Genomic DNA, 21,023 nt, shown 5'->3' with positions numbered 1-21,023 from the left:
GAAGAAAACAAATTAATCAAGCAACATATACAAAAAAAATTAATCTAGATAATTCTCTTAGAGAAGTATAAAATATCCAACTTAGGTTAGCTGCTTTCTAAATTAAAGAGAAGGAATTCACTTCAATTTTTCATTAGTCAGGAGTTGGAGGAAGAAGGAATTTAAAAAGCAGAAAGAAAGAGGAGGAATAGGAGTAAAACAATGAAGAAAATGAAATGAATAAAGGGAAAAGAAAAAATGTAGATAAAACTACATATATCCAGACAGAGAAAAAAGAAGATGGAGCAGAAGAAAGAAGAAGAAATGGATAGTAGATTGTTTGAGATAAGTTTGAGTTATAGGTCAGACCAATTTATTAGAAATTGGAGCTTGAGAGTTATCAGTTGTTGTCTATTGCTAAAAGTAGAATTGGTTTATTAGGAATGTGAGATTGAGTTATTAGTTGTTCTTTACTGCTAAAAGCAATGTTCATTAATTAAGATTTCAATTCCATTTAAAAATTAAGTGCCTACTGACTCATCAAAGAAGTGGTCTCTGATTGGAGGAAGGTTTCTAGAGTGAGAAGGCTAGTGTCATAGTAGAGGAAATCTGAAGGTCAGAAACAAAGCCAGAAGAGGAATTAGAGGATAATAAATCTAGACCTAGAAAGGTATGCAGAGGCTAGCTAGTCTAACTCCCTCATTTTACAGATAAGGAAACTGAGGTCAAAGGCAGCTAAGTGAATTGAACTGCAGTGATAGTAAGTATCAGAAGCAGGCTTTGAAAACAAATCTTTTGAATACAGAGACAATGTTCTTTCCTTTACCTTCCTGCTCCAGAGGCTCCAATGACAATTATCACTATGAAGACTCAATAAAATTAAGCCAAGAACTGGTGAGTCCCAAGCCTTTGGCAAAATGATAATGAAAAAAGAACTTACTCTTCTAATGGCCTCTTTATCTTTCTTGAGTGATCTACAATATTTTATGCTGCTGGTAATCTGCTTCTTCTGGGTACCCTCCTGTCTGAGTTCCTTCATAATTTCCCTTTTGGATCTTCAGCTGTATCATGCATACTACTAACCAAGACCCATAAGGATCTGTTCTTGGTCCTCTTCAAGAACTCCTTCAGGAGTTCAACTACCATCTCTATTCTGATTGTCAGAACTATGTATTCACTCCTAGACTCTATCCTATGCTCTAATCACTAACTGTTTAATAAACATTTCAAACTGAATGTCTTGTAAGCATCTCAAATTCAACATACCTAAAATTCATTACAATTTTCCCCAAAACTGAATATCTGGACAATTTTATCCTCTCTGTCACCTAGATTTGCTTCATTTCTCATTTCCCAACCTTTATACTGGTTGTTGCTCATTCTTACAATACTTTTCCATGTAACCTCTGCTTCTTAGAATGTGTAGGTTCTTTCAAAAATCAATCCAAGTGCCACTCTGCAGAGCTTTCCTAGACTTCCAATTTCTATTATTTTCCTGTGTCAGGTAAGATTGCATCTATTCTGTATTTATCTATTATTATGTATTTAAATAAACACTGCCTTTCTCATTAGAATGTAAGCACCACAAGGACAAAGATGGTTGTTTTGATTCTTTATATCTCTATAATTGAACAAAGTGATACATGATAGAGATTTAATAAATGATTTTTGACTGATTAAGTAATACATTTGGGGGACTGAGGTCTAACTTATTTTGTTTCAAATGCAACTAATGTTGATATGAAATGAGATAAAGGGTAAAGAAGCAATTATTAAATGCTCATTCTATGCCAGGCACTGTTATTATCTTATCTGATCTTCATAACAACTCTAGGAGAAAGTGACAAAAGGCAGGGAAACCCTGGGTTGTTATTATAGATGAATGATCAGGTGGTTTTGATAACCTGATCTGTCAGAGTATTCCCCTCTTGAGACAGAGAGTAAATGGCTACTCTCTTTTTCTCTGGTCAAAGCACTTGGTGGCAAGATCACAGCAACCCATGTCAAGATAGAGGTACACCTTAGGATTTGAATATGGATGGTTGACTAGGAAATTTTGCTTCATCTAGTCTCTCCTTGATGTTTCCCCCTTGAACAGGAAGCTGCCCTAGTAGAGAGAGCAGAAATGGGCAACCTGGGATTTGGCTTTACCCAAGTCTAATGACTCTTCCTTCCAGGATAAATTTCCTTCTCCACCAATCTTCTTGTTGAAATAGATCTGACTGCTTTCTATATTTTATGATGTTTATTCAAAGGATAACAAAGGTTGGGTCTGGGAAAGAGGGTGATAAGGATTCCTTAACTGCAGGCACTGATCAAGTGTCGAAGTCTTTCAGCCCTCAGCTAAAGCCAAGGCTGGCCTGAACACCTCTCTGTCTGATGGTAATTTCTATGATGGCTAAACCTAGGCTAAATATAAGAAGAAGCAAAGTCTCTAGGAATAGTTGACACAGATGCAAGATGGTCTTCAGGCCTGAACCAAGTACCCTAAGGGTAACCCCTTACAAGTAAACTGCCAGCTGATCATATGATCAGCTACACAGATCTTCCTTTATTTCAGCACAACAAGATCTATCCAGGGTTGATAAGATTGCTGGATCATTTGGAAATCACAGCAATGGGGATAATTCCAGACCTCGTCTCTCAAAGCTGACTCTCTCCACAGAGTCCAAGACTAGACTCCTGGATTGCACATTAATCCCCTAGCAACCCTTGCTAGGGGATTCCAAATGACCTCTGGCCTGTTGTCACTGCTCCCCTGCATTCTATTACATATCTGTGTAAAATCTTTTCCTCAACAGTGTAAAAGTGAAATTTGGAAAATGCCATCTAAAAAGTGTATATATTTCTATGGACATGGGAAATGTATCAAAACTACATTTCCCGTGATCCAACATGGTCAAACTGGTTTCCGTTTCTGGGTCTTTGGGGCATGGGGAGGTCTACGTCCATGCAGAGAGGGTTTAAAATCTCCTGGGTTAGGAGGGAGTGGCCTCTTTTTGCCAGTAGGCTCTCTTGGCCAGGAAACAGGAGACAGTAATGGAGGCGGCAGTTTTGAATGCTTACAAGCGCATGGTCTAATGATTTTATCTATCAGCATGGCTTTAATTAAAATACTAAATTATATATTTATACCAGCCTTTATCATTTTTAATATTTATAACAGGTACTATTATTATCCCAATTTTACAATTGAGGAAACTGTGGCAGACAGAGAATAACTGACTTGTTCAGGATCACAAAGCTATTAAGTGTCTGAGGTTGCATTTGAACTCAGGACTTCTTGACTCCAGGCCCAATACTTATCCACTAGGACACCTAGCTCATTTGTGGAACAATAGAAAAGAAAACATTTTATCTCTAAATGATTTCCTCAACAAAAGGAAGAAAAAGCAAATCAATGAAATAAGCATGAAAATTAGAAACAAAAACAAAACAAAAAAAATTACAAATAATGCCAATGAGGGAGGGAGGGAAGGAGGGAGGAAGAAAGGGAGGAAGGGAGGGAGGAAGTGCCATGGAAGAGATAAATAAAATTAGAAGCTAGTTTTAAAAATGATACAATTGATAGTAAATTCATCTGATAAAAAAGACAGCAGAAAATCAAACTATTCATATAACAAAAATTTAAGGAGAATTCTTAATAATTAAAGATAAAAAAGGGGAAATAATCACAAACTATTTTATGAAATTATATACCAACATAATTGCTAACTTAGATGAAACAGATTAGGTCAATATCCTAGTGATAGCAAGTAATTTAAAACTAAGAGGTGAGACACTCATCTACTGAGGAACTGCAAAAAAAATATGGTAGGGGGCAGCTGGGTGAATCAGTGGATTGAGAGCGAGGCCCAGAGATGGGAGATCCTGGGTTCAAATCTGGTTTTAGATACTTCCTAGCTGTGTGACCCTGGACAAGTCACTTGACCCTCATCGCCTAGCCCTTACCACTCTTCTGCCTTAGAACCAACACACAATGATTCTAAGATGGAAGGAAACAGTTTAAAAAAATATATATGATATATGAATACATTACTTTTGCACTGTAAGAAATAATGAAATGGATGGTTTCAAAGAAACCTAGGAAGACATAGGAACTCAAGAGAGTGAAGTGAACAAAACCAGAAATAATTTATACAATAACAACATAAAAACAACCTTTAAAAGATTGAGAACTATGGTCAATTGCAAGGATCAACTATGATTTCAAGGGACTAATAATGAATCATGCTACCTACCTCTTGACCGAAAACTCATGGACATGAAATGAAGAATAAGATGTACATTAAAAAAAAATTTTTTTAAACCCTTCCCTTACTTCTTGGAATCAATACTGTGTAATGGCTCCAAGGCAGAAGAGTGGTAAGGGTAGGCAATGGGGGTCAAGTGACTTGCCCAGGGTAACACAGCTGGGAAGTATCTAAAACCAGATTTGAACCTAGGACCTCCCATCTCTAGGCCTGGCTCTCAACCCACTGAGCTACCCAGCTGTCCCCAAGATGTACATTTTTTAATACAATGTGGGAATCTGTTTCATTGTCATATTTATTACAAGGACTTTGTTTTTCTTTTTTTATCTCCTCCAATGGAGCCGCTTCGTGGTTAGTTTGGGAAAGGTGTGAACCTGAGTTTTTCTTTTATTCCAATTAACTGAATCAAGAAGTATCTCATCAAAAACAATAAAAATCTTGTAAAGTATTATTCCTTGAATGTCCATATTTCGGAGTTCTATAACTTAACTGTCATCATGGCCTATGAAGCAGAATAGTAACATTCTTTCTCACTATGAACATGAGAATTTACATTTTAATTTTTAAGATGGCACTATCATCAGTAGGAGGTACTCTCCCAAAAAAAGATCATGACTGTAACACTCTACTAAAGAAAAATAACAAAAAGTTAAAATGCCACCATTTCTTTGTTCTTATATGCCTTTTTTAGCATTTTTGTATACTGCCATAAGTATTTCTGCCTGGTATTTTATAAGAGTGTTAAAGTTACTTTTTCAAGCCATTTCCCTTAGAGTACAAAATATACTGACACTCTACTTTGTATCCACTGTTCTGTCTATTTTTAGGGTTCAAGACCCCCCACCCCAGAATAAACTTATCACTTCTGATCTTACCACCATGCTGCTAACTCAAGCTTTGATTGCTACCATCTCTCTCAGTCTCTATTCCTCAGATTAGAGGCCTTTAGGCATTAGGTCATAGAAATTAGAGGCCTAATTCCACTTTGCAACTACTTCAATGCAGGGAATAAGATACTCCCATGCAAAGTACCTCCCTCCCCTCCCCCTCCCCTCCCCGGTACCTCCCCTACTTCTACTTTCCTGTCTCTTGTGTGTGTTCTCCCTCTTTAGATTAAGCTCCTTGAGAAAAAAAAAAAAAAAAAAAGGCCTTTTTTTCTTTTAAACTGTATCACCAGCGCTTAGTACAGTGCCTGGCATATAGTAGGCACTTAATAAGTGTTTAGTAGATTAGACTGGACATTTAATAAATTATTATATGGTGAATTAAAAAGTGCAATAGTTATTAGAAAAGGGAAGAATCCTTCAAACTATATGGCATATAAGAGCTGGCTGAACTTAGTAGCAAAGACTAGCCTGATGTTTTAGTAAATATTGACAGCCTCTACAAAAGCATCTGACAATTACTGTCACATGTGAATAATATAGAAGGGCTACTGAACATATCACAAGCAAGGATATTTTTCATTATAAAGGAAAAGAATAAAAGCAAACAAGTTAGTTCATTATAAAGAAACTGACAAACTAATATTTAAAATCACAAAAATTCATTCTTACTGGCGGATGGCGGATGTCCACATACTCTTTACAATAGCTATTGAAATCTTATTTTTCAATGCTAAAAATAAAGAAGATTGACTTTTTACTCTGAAAACATAAGACTGACATGGCAATGTACATAATACCATAATATATTATAACATACAAAATTGATCTAAATCAGAAAATATGAAAGATACTGGTACAAAGAAGTGGCAGCTGTTTCTATAAATGCTCACACTAAATACATCTAACTAAATAGAATTTTTAAAAATGCAACATGAAGTAACTATATGTAAAGTAAAGTCATTTTTAAATGTTCACTTAAAAAAAGGCAGTAAGATATTTCTACTCCTGCCAACCATTGAGGAACGTAAAACAACTGTGAAATATGACATTCTTTCTGATATAATCTAAAAGCCAATGGAATGGTAAAGGTAGATATCCCTTTCAAATGCTGGTGTTTCTAATGTCCTTGGCAATATCCTCTGTTTCACCTATCATTACTACCATATGCATAACTATAGCTAGAAAGAAGTTATTCCTTGTTTTCCTCTTTTCCATTCTTATTAACTCTGCATTACCATGTTAATCAATTTTCTTAAAGCAAATCAGAGGGGTAAAAGAAGAACCTTTTGTAGAAAGTGACTTATGAGCTGATGCTTTTACAAGAATAACTTTAGAGGCAGCTAAGTAGCACAGTGGATAGAGCACCAGACTTGGAGTCAAGAGGACTTAGTTTCAAATCTAACGTCAGACACTTTCTACATGTGGTTGGACAAGTTACTTAACCCCAACTGCCTCGCCCTTGCTGTTCTTCTATGTAAGGATTCATACTAAGACAGAAGGCAAGAGTTATTAAAATAATAATAACAAAATTTTAAAATTAATTCAATTAGTTCAAAAGGATATATATTTGTGCTCTCATTCATTAATTGAACAAAAAAAAAGAACAAGAAAGAGGGGGCAGCTGGGTAGCTCAGTGGATTGAGAGCCAGGCCTAGAGACGGGAGGTCCTACGTTCAAATCTGGCCTCAGACACTTCCCAGCTGTGTGACCCTGGGCAAGTCACTTGACCCCCATTGCCTACCCTTACCACTCTTCTGCCTTGGAGCCAATACACAGTATTGACTCCAAGACGGAAGGTAAGGGTTTAAAAAAAAAAAAAAAAAAAAAAAAAAAAGAACAAGAAAGAGAGAGATAAAATAGAAGAAGGGGAAAGTGGGGGAAGTGAAAGAGAAAAGGGGACAAGGAGAGTGTGCAAAGAGAGGAAGGAAGAGAATGGGAAAAGGGGAAGAAAGAGAGAACAGAATGAGAAGGGAAAGAGTAAGAAAAAGAGAAAATGAGAAATAGAGAGACAAAGAAAGGAAAAGAGAAAGAAAGAAAGAAAACAAAAGAAAAAGAAAAAAGATATAACAAATATCCATAGTCAATTGAGCAAATTACTTCCCTCTCTAGCAATATCTTTAAACACATTTCTCATTCTACCCTTAAAGTCTATTACCACTCTGTCAGGTTGCTGGAAATGGCTTCATTTTCAGTCTTTCAAAATCAAAGTTTATATTTACATTTATCAGTTTTTCAAAACCATTGCATAAATTGCTTTGGTTCTGCTAACTTCACTCTGCAACAGTTCACACAAATCTCAGGTTTCACTGAAGATGTTTTGCCATTTCTCATTAAAATATAATACTCTATTATAATGATATATCATAATTTACTTAGACATTCTATAGTAAGTAGGTACCTCCTTAGCATCTACTTTTTGCAATTTTAAGAGCAGCTTTAAATATTTTGTACATATAAGGCTTTTTTTTCTTTCTTTGATATATTTGTATTATAAACCTAGTAATAATATCACTGAGGCACATGCCTAGGTTATATATACTGTTGAGTGATTTTTTAGGAATAGTTCCAAAATGCTTTTCAGAATGGCTTGCTCAATTCATAGCTCTACCAACAATGTGTTAGTGCGCCTGTTTTCCTACAGCCCCTCTTATATTTGTATTTTTCCTCTTCTGTCACTTTGGCAAAAGTGATGGTATGACAGGTATGATAGGTATGAGTTGGTATAGATATAAGATGGAATTCCAGAGTTGCTTTTATTTGCATTTCTCTAATTCCTAGCGATTTGGGGCATTATTTCATATGGTTATTGATAGTACAGATTTCTTTTTTGCTTGTGAAAAAAAAATTTTAAAATTTGATATAATCAAAATTTACTATTTTTATCTTCTGTAGTTATTTCTTTCATTTGTTTGGTTGAGAGCTCAATAGTTCTAAAGGATAATTTCTTTCTTGTTCCACTACTTTGCTGATGATATCATTTTTTCTATCAAAGGCATGTATGTATCTATTTGCATTATCTTGGCATTTGTTATAAGACCTAATTGTCTATAAACAAATTATGTATAAAGATTGCTTTATACTTTTCCCAGAAGTTTTTGTAAAATAGTAAATTCTTATCTCAGTAGGTGGAATACCAGTAGTTCATTTTAACAAACACTAGACTACAGTATCTTTTTCCTCTCTATGTTAAATATCTAATCTGCACAACTGATAGACTTCTATTTTTTTTTTTTTAAACCCTTGTACTTCGGTGTATTGTCTCATAGGTGGAAGAGTGGTAAGGGTGGGCAATGGGGGTCAAGTGACTTGCCCAGGGTCACACAGCTGGGAAGTGGCTGAGGCCGGGTTTGAACCTAGGACCTCCTGTCTCTAGGCCTGACTCTCACTCCACTGAGCTACCCAGCTGCCCCCTTAGACTTCTATTTTTAATCAGTACCAGATCTTGTTTTTTTTTTAAATCCTTACCTACCATCTTAGAATCAATACTATGTATTGGTTCCAAGGCAGAAGAGTGGTAAGGGCTAGGCAATGGAAGTTAAGTGACTTGCCCAAGTGATAGAGCTAGTAAATGTCTGACGTCAAATTTGAATCTAGAACCCTCTTCTCTAGGCCTGGCTTTCGTTCCAATTTCATTGTTCTTTTTTTCCCCCTAGCACTGAAATCATTCTTTGTTAGTCTGATTGGCATGACACTAAATAAGTAAATTAATTTAGGCAGCATTGTCTTTTAAGTTATGTTGATGTGACCTATTCATGAACAATTAATATTTCTTTAATTACTTACACCTCTTATTTCTGTAAAGAATGTTTTGTAGTTGGATTCATATAGGTGTATCTTGATAGATTCCTGAATGTTTTATATATTATGGAGTTATTATGAATGGAATTTATTTACTATATTTTGTTTACAATATAGAGGAATACTGATGATTCACATGGATTTACTTTATACCTTGAAGTTATTGTTTAAATTAACTTTAGTTGACTTTTAGAATTCAATAAATCATTTTATCTGCAAAAAGCAGTAATTATATTTCTTCTTTGCCTGTACTTATTCTCTATGCTTATTTGCCTATGCTTATTCTGACTGGACCCGGTAAGTACAGTGATATGATTCTCTGTTTCCAGTATTACACTGTCTTTAAATTTAATAGGTCTTTAATCTAGTAAAGAAGCAAAGTTTCCCTTCTTCAATATTCAAGTTCCTTCTACATTTTGTTGCATTACTATAAGATAAGGATATATAAGGCTGAAATCCTTCCTCTATGTTTCAGCCAAATAAAAATTCATCCATAAAGAAAAATATATGGAAATTTTAAAACTTTAAAATAAATTATCTACTCACTGATTTACTTATTAACTAATACCTTGAGAATTATCAATCCAAAATTCTAGCTAACTTATTATCAAATTTATGTGTGGTTTTGTAAAACTAAAAGTTAATATTCTAAGACCAATTCAGTGTTAAGGTTTTTGAACAATACAATGATTATAACAATCTTGAACAGAAAATGTAACTATCAGACTGGTAAAATAGATTTGGGATATGACCTTTGACCTAAAGATTGTCCAAAAAAAAGTTTATTCACTTACATTTCTGAAGTACAGAATTTCTGAATATCAGAATGAAAAATAAAACAAGAATGAAAGAGTTTGTAACAAATTAGTGATCTGGTTCTCTTAGGAACAATCATATAGTCTGCTATCTCGTTATCTTGGCTTACTTGCTGTTCAGTGCAGAAGATGCTTCATCTCTAATCTCCATGCTTTTGTGCCAGCTATCTCTCATAACTGAAACACATGCTCCCACTCTGCCTACTTCTACCACTAGAAATCCTGGATTTCCTTCAAGTATCAGTTCTAGATTTACTTTTTTTTTTTAATCCTTACCTTCTTTCTTGGAGTCAACACTGTGTATTGGCCCCAAGGCAGAAGAGTGGTAAGGGTAGGCAATGGGGGTTAAGTGACTTGCCCAGGGTCACACAGCTGGGAAGTGCCTGAGGCCAGATTTGAACCTAGGACCTCCTGTCTCTAGGCCTGGCTCTCAATCCACTGAGCCACCCAGCTGCCCCCTAGCTTTACCTTTTATATAAAGTCTTTCTTGACTCCCTAACAAACTAGCTCCCTCCCTCTCAAAACTTCCTCACATTCATTTGGTATATATTGTACTTACAGAGGTACTTAGCTTACTACCCAGTACACAGCAGATATTTAATAAATGCTTACTGAATTAATTGAATAATTGAGCCTAAACAAAACTTCCTCAAAGGTAGAAACAGAAACTAGCAATGGTTTCTAATTATATTACGGATTTTATTTTATTTTTCAAGAATTCAGTAAAATAGTTTGGATCATCTGTAAAAACATCAATCTATAAAACATAATTCAGTAAAATATTAGCTTTTATATTTTACCTGGCATATTTTTCAGGAGTTTTGCATTACACATATGTCCTTTTCTTATGTCAGTGAGGATATATTCCATCCGTTTAGCTCTCCAAAGAAAGTTAAATACTCTTAGATAGTGACTCATGCACTCTCTAGTAAATACCTGCAAAGAATAGCAAAAAGGCTTAAAGTATTATCAAAGTCTATAGACATAGTTTTTCTTTATAAAATTGTTGAGATGTAAAACATATTAGCATCTCATCTACTATAAGTAAGATGTCAGTACACCCAATGTAATTACGAATGAAGTTCAGAAAAAATTATCAAACATATTTTAAATTAAAAGGTGAGAATCACATGTATTAAAACCCTATTAGATGAATTGGAAAGACCTCCAGGAATTGATGCAGAGCGAAAGGAGCAGAGCCAGAAGAACATTGTACACAGAGACCAATACACTGTGGTAAAATAGAATGTAATGGACTTCTGTACCAGCAGCAATACAATGACCCAGGACAATTCTGAGGGATTTATGGTAAAGAACACTGCCCACATTCAGAGGAAGAACAGCAGGAGAGGAAACACAGAAGAAAATCAACTGCTTGAATACATGGGTTGATGAGGACATGATCGGGGATCGAAACTACCACACCAATGCAACTATCAACAATTTGGAAATAGGTCTTGATTAATGACACATGTTAAAACCAGTGGAAATGCATATCGGCCAAGGGAGGGGGGAGGTTGGGGGGGTGAAGGGGAAAGTAAGAGCATAAATCATGTAACCATGTTAACTTTTCTAAAATATAAATATTAATAAATGTTTAAAATAAAAAAAAAACCCTATTAGAACATAACTTGTTCTTCTATAAATATCCCAAAGGTGGGATGCTAAATTTTGGCTTTAGTAAATCCATCACCACACTCAGACATTTATTCACAATTACCTTAATTTACTGTTCCCATATATAAGATTCCATCTCCATCTTATCTTTGTATAGGCCAGTGATGGCAAACCTATGGCACAGGTGCCAAAGATGACATGCAGAGCACTCTCTATGGGCATGAGGCTGCCTTCCCCCTCAGAGTTCCTTACTAGAAAGGCAGAGGGCCTTGGTGGAGCTGCTCCCCTCCCCTTCTTCACTGTATCTGATGACATTTTTTCACATCCCCTGCCCCTCTGCTCAGGAGCCAATGGGAGTACACAGTGGGTGGCTCACAGGTTACAGAGCCGGAGGAGAGCAGAGTGCTGAGGCCACTCTACTCCCTGTTCCTATACTCGCTGAGAACATTCTTCACTTCACTCACCCCTCCACCCAACAGCCCAATGGGAGCACTTCCTCCCTCCCTTGTGTGGAATAAAGGATAGGGCAGGGTGCACCTAGCATTGGGGGGGGAGGGGTGCATAGCACATGGTCTCTGGGGGGCTGGGCACAGCACATGATCTGGGGGTAGGGATAGGGGTGGGGCCTGGCACTCCATCTTTAAAAGGTTTGCCATTGCTGATATAGGCTGCTGTCCTTGCCTGGAATGACCTTCATTTCCTATCTGACAACTATAATCTCTTCCTTCAAATATAAACATTCAGTTTTAGATGAGTATAGTACCAATACCTAAGTTAATGTTTATATACTCCACAAAAGCTATTATGGTTCTTATTACCGTCTACACATTCCCACTAATTTGCCTACGTCTCTGTATAAGAAGTTCACACAGGTCTGTGGGTCACTGTTATATTCCTTATTTAATAGTTTGCTATAATCAGTAAATTCATAAGCAGCTCAATAGCCTGCTAATGATTAGCGAGGTTGGTCTTCAGAAAGTCGAAATGGTCTCCTATCGGGACTGTAAATAGAAGCTTTTCCACAAAGCAGCATAGTTATCTATTATTCTAAGCCCTATCTACATAATGAACTATACTTCTCTAGAGATAAAATCAATTGTACTTCTCTTTTAAACCTTTTATTGCTCATAATTCTTCATTGGTAATGTGTGACAGCTCATTTTAGTCCACTGTTAATCTCTCCATAACCACTAGGTTATACATGTATCATTGTCCAAAACCTATTTCCATGTTATTCATATTTTTGCAGTAGAGTGATCCTTTAACATCAAAACCCCAATCATATACCTATTGTACTACATGTTCGATCATATATATTTCTAATGTATTTCTGGTTCCACAGTTCTTTCTCTGGATGTGGATAACATAGAACATTTTTTCATATGATTATATTGGTGATTTTGAATTCTTCATCTGAAAACTACCTATTCATTTCCTTTGACCATTTGACAATTGGGGAATGACTTGGAAATTTGACTTAACTCTTTATATATTTGAGAAATTTTTAGAGGAAATTTCTTTATCAGAGAAATGTTATAAAAAATTCTTCTCAGTTTATTATTTCCCTTCTAATCTTGGTTGCACTGATTTTGTTTGTATAAACCCTTTTTAATTTGATGTAATCAAAATTATTCCTTTTACATCTTGCAATGTTCTCTATCTCTTATTTAATCATAAATTCTTCCCTTCTCCATAGATCTGACAGGTAAACTATTCTATGTTCCCCTAATTTATATAATAGCATTCTTCATAAACGTATTCATATACCCATTTTGACCGTATTTTGGTATAGGGTGTGAGATACTTTTCTAAACCTATTTTTTGCCATATTTTTCTAAATTTCTCAGAAGATTTTGTCAAATAGTGAGTTCTTATCCTAAAAGCTGGGATCTTTGGGTTTATCAAACAGTAGATTCCTGAGGTCATTTACCCGTAATCTATTCCATTGAAACACCCTTCTATTTCTTAGCCAGTAACAGATTGTTTTGATGATTACTGCTTTATAGTACAGTTTAAGATTTGGTACTACTAAGCCACCATCCTTCACCTTTTTTTTAATACATGAATTCCTGTGATATTCTTGATCTTTTGTTCTTCCAGATGAATTTTATTATTTTTTTTCTAGTTCAGCTTCAAATACTTTTTGTTTTTTCCTCTTTTAACCCACTTCTGCATGTGTTTTTATTCATCTTTGATTATTTTCCAAAAGATGGAATACAGAAAAAATTCCCTTTTTCATCAAGTATTCAAAGAGTTTCTCTATAGTGTTAAGTGAACAACAATATCTGCCTTTGCACTGCTATTCAGCCTTATAACATTATGAAATAATTTGAGAGATCACACATATAGATAATGTTCAGTGATTTAAAAGATTTTCTCCACAGGATACCTGTTTCTCCAAGCACTTAAACTTCTTTGAAGCATTCATCTAATTTAATATGATATCCTTTACACTTTCCAAAAATATCTAATGTACACGATCTAACATGAGTAGTTGCAATTATATTTCTTTTATATTAAACCTCAGATTCTTTTCTAAGTCTTACAGAAAAATCTATTCTCCGCTTGATTTTAGCCAGTCAAAAAATGCTATCATATGCATAGTTTGTATAAAATAGAAAAATTTAGGTTATTTGAAATGAAGCACTTCAAAAAACTGTACTTTAGTAGGTTATTTAGGGAAGAAAACTAAATGTTCATAAGCTAAGTATGTTAATAAAGTTGAATTTAAGAATAAATCATGTCATTTTAATTATTACTTAAGACAGGTTAACAGTTTCCATTTAGGCATTTAAAGGCAGAAAAATTTCACTGATAGTCAATATTTCTTAAAACTAATATGATGGCAGTAGCACAGATAATACTAGCCTGATTATCATGCCAAAAGGGACACTGAAATGGCTATGGTAATTCTGAAATTACATTGTGCTTAGTGATTTAAATTTTTAGAATAATAGGAAATCAGCTTGATCACAGATCATTAGGTTCAGGGCTCGCCTAAAATTTCTAGGTAGATAATCAGATGTCCAAATAATAAACTAGTATTATTGTATTAATTATATTATAATATAAAGTTTTGTCAAGTGAAAATATCAAATAGTCAGAATTTTTGGATCTATTGGTTACAAGCTCAGAGATGCTAGTCAATAATAATATGTTCATGTCTCTGAAAAAAAAATCATATTAAGAAAACCCATTTCTGCCTTTATATATCTGTAAGAAGACAACTTTACTGGTCAAACTTTTGTTCTTTCATAAGTGTTAAAAGAAATAGTACATTTCTTTATATATGGTAAAAGCACTTTGAACAATAGTACAGCCATTTTCTCATCAGTTCAAATGAATACTACATATCAAATTTTATTTAAGTAGTACAAATATGATTCCCCTGAAATACATTTTATAGTTCCTTGCAAATTATCCCAAATTAGTTGCTACAGTCTAGGAATAATGGAATAAAATGAACAATTCATTTATTAAGTACTTGCTGAAATCTACAAGAGAACAAATGATTTATTTTTTAAAAGAATGTTTTTAATAATGGGGCATTTTAGCACTCATTAATCATTTAAAGAAATTGAAGTTTTGGCTTAAGTGTTCATTCAATGGGTATATCCCAGATGCCAAGTAATCACTTTAATCAAAAGTTCTTAGAGTAGAAAGGCCATTTAAAAATAACAAAATATTTAGCAATCTAAGCAACTATGAGTGCTATACAAATACACAAAATGATCTTACAGTTGCAATTGGTCCATCAACATGATAGTCCAGGCTGAACACATCCCATCCAGTATCACCTGGAGATACCTAGAATGAAAAAGAAAAAAAAAAAACACAGCTAAAGATCTTATTTATTTTCCCCAAGGAGAAGACAATGCAAAATAACGCGCAAACCTTAAAAATTGTCCCAATGTAGGTAACAGTAGATAGGTTTGTTTTGTAAATGAGTAAATTTTGGATTAATTTCCATTTTTTTCTGCCAACAAATAAAACTAGAATTAAAATATACTCCACATGATTTTAAAAAACATATCAAACAACAAAAGCCAAAAACTAGTTGTGTTGATTTTATCACAAATCAACAACTGATTTGTGATAAAAAAAATGTTTCTGATTATCATGACTTTGGAAAATCTAATCTACCACTAAACACATCAGTTTTATGATCAATTATATTCAATGTTTTATAATCTACCCCCATGCTTACCTCTCAAAATGTCTTAAATATTAATAAAAGTATCATATGCAATGTTTTGTTTTAGCACAAAATTAATATTGATAATTTTTTGTAACTTGTATATATCATTTTAAATAGGGACAAGGTTAAAATACCTCCAGAAGTCTAACATCCAGTCGTTTAAGAATTTCAGGACTGTCAAACTGTGCATTAGTTGCCCTGACAGCAGTTTCAAGAATTCCTGTCAAGTTATGCTGATACAAAGTGGTAGCTGGACGGACAAGCTCTGGTCTGACAGATAAAAAGACACATTTAAAGAAATAATTAGGCACCTAAAAAGTATTTTGATCACCTAAAAAGTATTTTGATAACTAGAGCATCACAACACAGGATAAATTTACCTGGTTTTAAGATATCTCCAATTATTTCAAACATTATCACCAAAACCTATTCTCAGTCCTTGGCATACCCTCAAAACAAATTTAATTTTAATTTACTTTGAATATTCAAATATCAATCCTCAAATGGCTGCAAAATGCTCCATTATAGGATGCCTGCATTTTCAAATGCTTACTAAGTATATATATATTATATTCCCAAATCAATGAAATAACATTTTTACTTATTACAATTCATTAATTCAATAAGGACTTATTAGGCACTTACTGTGTATGTTATTTGGCATAGAATAAAAAACTTATCAAGTATTTCATTCTCAATTATAAACATATCTTTTCAATTACATAAGACCTACAGGAATTAATTTGTCTGATGACACACATATACATAGATTTTAAAAATATAGGTTTTATCATACATAACACACAAACATATATGAAGAGTCAAAAAGAGTTAACTTGTCAGTTCATCTATAATACATTTATGAAAAAAAAAGATCAAATTATAAGTCTCAAATTTCCCTTAAAAAGTAAAAAAAAACATACCTTTAGGTAGAAAGAAATTTAAATAATTTGGTAATAATAAATTTGTTTTATGGATCTAGTTTGTATTAAATGCATCTTAAGCTGGTTAGTTAACACAAAGGAAAAAAACTTTTGTCATGGCCATGTTATTCAAATTCCAAATGATTTTCTCTCTCATATATATGTATGAGACAGCTAGTTGGCACAACAAATAGAACACTGGGCCTAGAGCCCTGAATTCAAATTTGGCCTTGGAAACTGACTACCTGTGTGAGGCTGGGCAAGTCACCTAACCTCTGTTTGCCTTTGTTGAGGAAACAAACAAAATCTATAAAATGAAAATAATAATAGTATCTATCTCTCAGGGCTGTTGTGAGGATCAAGTGGGATACTAATTTTAGGAGCCTAGCACAGTGCCTGGCACACAGTAAATGCTAAATAAATGTTAGTAATTATTATTATTATTCTAAGACTACTAAGTGGTGCTGGATGGAGTGCCAGGTCTAGAGTGAGAAAGACACAGCTTTCTGAGTTCAAATTTGGATTCAGATACTTACAAGATATGTGACAGTAATAAGCAAAAGATAGAATGACTGCAGAAAGAAAAGTTTGCTCTTCTGAGCACATCACTGTGTTTAACCATGCATACCAATTGCCCAACAAATTGGGACCAAGTTTCTTCCTTAGGTCAAGGTTGGACCCCACATATGGGGGGAGACAGACTTATATAAAAGTAAACACAAAATTAAATAGGACTAATTAATTAAAGTAATACATTAGGCAATCTGGTTTCTAAAGATTGGGGACTTTCCAAATTGGGAAAGGGAGAGTAAATAGGTGCAATACTCTGAATTCAGGAAAGGAGATATCCCATTCCTTCCTATATCTATAAATAATCAAAGAAAATGGAAATAACTGAATAATCAATGTGGCCACTTTTTAGATAAAGCATATTGGTTGCTTGAGATGTAGGCTTATGAGAAAAAACTCCTCACATCAATCTTAGAATCTGATTGCCTTTCTGGTCAAAATAATTTAGGTCCTTAGTTAAGGATATTTAAACAGCAGTACTGGTAGTTCAATTTCCCAGATACACAGGGGTAAATCCAAACAATGCAATAAGGTTTTTTTCCAACTCCTACAACTGAATAAACTTTTTTTACAGGATAGAATTTAGACTAGGCCCATAATTGAAAAGAAAAGAAACTGAGCTAGCTCCAGAATTGAGTGACAAGATAAGAGTTGGTGTGATTCACTCTATTATCTCAATTAACTACTTTCTCACACAACCTTGAGCAAGTCATTTAACCCTATTTGCCTCAGTTCTTTATCTAAAAAATGAGATGAAAATAAAATGAAATTGTAAACTTCAGTATCTTTCCCAAGAAAACTCCAAAGAGGTAACAAAAAGTCAGACACAACTGAAATGACTAAACAACAATTATCAGTAGCAGCTTATTAGTCCTCCTAATGCACTCAAATTAAACATAAAATGATGATATGATCTTCATTCTAGGTATGACCTGAATATCTAAGTACCCCCATAGTGTAGGTTGTTTCTGGAAACATGAAAAACTCCTGTATTGATCCAGAGTCATACATATCAGCTTCCAGATTAGGAATATTACTCTGGAACCAAAGTTGCCAAATAGAATGTCAATATGCTAGAAGAAGTAGTTAGTATTGTTTAATATTGAACTATTGACACAAATTAAAAACCAGAAATTTAGCTTTAAAAATTTATCTAATTTCCCTTTTCTGGTGTATTTGGTGATGAGATGAACTAAAGGTAAAATTAATTTTGCATTTATATCACAATTCTATAATTTTTTTTATGTTTATACACTTCCTTTTAAAAAAAATTCTTATTGTCTTAGAATCAATACTGTATATTGGTTCAAAGGCAGATGAGTGATATAGGCCAGGAAACAGAGATTAAGTGACTTGGCCAGGGTCACACAACTAGGAAGTATCTGAAGCCATATTTGAACCAAGAATCTCCTCTCTCCAGGCCTGTCTCTCAATCCAAGTCACCTAGTTGCCCTCATATATGCTGCTTTTATCTGTGTACATGTTGCTTCCCTCAGTGGAATCAAACTTTTATTTTTGTATTTGTTACTTCCCTTAGTAGAATGGAAATATAAAGGTAGGAACAATTTCATTTTTGTCTCTGCATCCCTAGCATTAATATAGTTCCTGGAATGCCTATAATATAGAAGGTACTCCATAAATGACTGCTGAATTGGACACTAAAATGTATTTTTATGCTGAAACAATAAATTAAGATCCCCAACATCATCCCAACAATTTTATTTTGGCAACCATCAAAAAGACAATAAGGTGGTTTCTACAACTCTGTTTTTATGTATTTAATTTTGTTTTAAAATATGCCTTACATAAAGCTAAATCATTGAGTTATCTTCTTAATTATAGTTAAATATCTTTATAAGCAAGTCATGAGTTATATTAAAAATTGTCTTTTAGAACAGTAATTATTTATACCCATATGTTTAGAAGCATGAGAAGAATGTTTTCATATTTTTCTTACTTAAGCAAGTCCATTAAATGCCTTATGAAATCTCCTTGACCAAGAAGTAAATATCGCCGCATAGCCTGCATGTGCTCCAATAAACTGTATTTTTTATTAAGAACGTCCAACAAGTATTTGCTGGTCTCAAAATAAGCTGCATCAATTTTTCCCTGAAATGCATTTTCCAGATCTGTGAATAAATCTGCAGCTACAATACAAAAAAGAAAAGTATGTATGTATGTTTTATTTGCATTTTAACCAAGAAAACTAAAAAGGTAACTAAAAAGGTATAGCTATATATACATATCAATACTGAGATTTCCAGAAATCCTGCTTTTCCAATCTGAAATGCCATTAGTACAAAACAATAAAAGGAATCATAACCATTTTATCATTATCAAATGCAATCACTGGTCATTTTCAAAAATCTAATTACCTATTTGAATTTAAAGCAGACACAGTATATTTTTTTTTTAAGATTTTTTTAAACCCTAATATCTTTTATATATATATTATATATATATATATCCTTCTATATTAATTTTATTTGTTATAGGGCTAGGCAATGGGGGTTAAGTGACTTGCCCAGGGTCACACAGCTAGGAAGTGTCTGAGGCCAGATATGAACCTAGGACTTCCCATCTCTAGGCCTGGCTCTCAATCCACTGAGCCATCTAGCTGCCCCCTAGACACAGTATATTTTACCCAACATCTATTGCTGATAATTTTAACAGAAAAACAGATGATCAGTATACAATAAGCAGAAACCAATGTTATTTGTAAACAAATATTATAGTTCAAATAATATTCTCTGAAAAATAAGCATACTGATTTAATTAAAAATATATTGTTAGATCAAAGTATATACCATTTTCCAGTTGTTTACTTGGGCTTATGTTTTAGGGTTTTGGTTTTATAAGATTACTTACATACAAAAATGAACAATATGAAAATATGTTTTACATGATAATACATATGTATAACCCTGATAGAATCTCCTGTTAGCACTGGGTTGGGGAAGGGCAATGAGGGAGGGAGATAAGTTTGATCATATAACTTAGGAAAATCTGTGTGGAAATTCTGTATTACATGTAATTGGTAAAAAGTGAAAAATGCATTGCTATAAAATAGTGGCATGTTACCATTCTATTTCTAATGCTATTTAAGAATCCAAAGGATGAAGGAATAAGGTATTCTTACCTATATGTCATTCCAATGAAAATTAATCTCACAATAACAGCATTATAAACTCCAGCTACTATAAGTTAAGTGTTACTTCTAAATTCTGCTACTACAAGTTCTACAAAATTAAAGGACACTATTTGGGAATTAATTTAAACAAGCTTAGTTATATTGGGAAAATTCAGGATTAATTAAAAAATACATTTTGAGGGCAGCTGGGTAGCTCAGTGGATTGAGAGCCAGGCCCAGAGACAGGAGGTCCTAGGTTCAAATCCGGCCTCAGACACTTCCCAGCTATGTGACCCTGGGCAAGTCACTTGACCCCCATTGCCTACCCTTACAACTCTTCCACCTATAAGTCAATACACAGAAGTTAAGGGTTTAAAATTAAAAAAAAAAATACATTTTGTTTTTCAAACTAATAAATCCATATACATTTTGTCTTTATAATAATCTAATCCCTTTCTTGCTTTATTTTTAGTTTTAAGGAATATAAATATAAAAAAAGAAATATTTATGACTAGATATTAAAAATAACCAAATTCAAAAGTGAGTGGGGGGGAGGAGAGAGGGGGGGTTTAAAGTGACAAAAACTGGCAATAACCAAAGATTGAGTGATATTAATCTTCAAGTGTTTAGTTTAGTCAACAATTTAAATCAATAAAAATTTAATTCAACAGATGTTTATAAAATAATTTCTATAAAACACTATGCTATATGTGCTGGGAACACAAGATGGATGTAAAATATGGCCCTGTCCTCAAGGAGCTGACAATAGAAAGGACAAAATGTACACAAATGGCTATAATACATAGCAGAAGGCAATAAATAGAAAGGAAAGGTACAGGCAAAAGGGATGATA

The 21,023-nt window shown here is 33.8% G+C and overlaps 1 protein-coding gene across 2 annotated transcripts in view; it reads right to left on the bottom strand.

The window, feature by feature from the left end:
* The window catches only part of TUBGCP3 (tubulin gamma complex associated protein 3), a 139,911-nt gene that overhangs the window by 23,494 nt on the left and 95,394 nt on the right, over positions 1-21,023 (bottom strand). For both annotated transcript variants that reach the window (XM_044667161.1, XM_044667160.1), the window contains exons 14-17: positions 18,998-19,187; positions 15,682-15,817; positions 15,088-15,156; positions 10,533-10,668 (exon numbers count right to left, since the gene is read on the bottom strand). In XM_044667161.1, coding sequence (XP_044523096.1) covers positions 10,533-10,668; positions 15,088-15,156; positions 15,682-15,817; positions 18,998-19,187 — 531 coding nt within the window. The remainder of the gene's footprint in view (positions 1-10,532; positions 10,669-15,087; positions 15,157-15,681; positions 15,818-18,997; positions 19,188-21,023) is intronic.

This window comes from Gracilinanus agilis, chromosome 3, assembly GCF_016433145.1.
Source record: "Gracilinanus agilis isolate LMUSP501 chromosome 3, AgileGrace, whole genome shotgun sequence".
NCBI classification, from domain to species: Eukaryota; Metazoa; Chordata; class Mammalia; order Didelphimorphia; family Didelphidae; genus Gracilinanus; species Gracilinanus agilis.
Note: the sequence above shows the minus strand (reverse complement) of the source record. Positions and strands in the feature narration are given on the sequence as shown.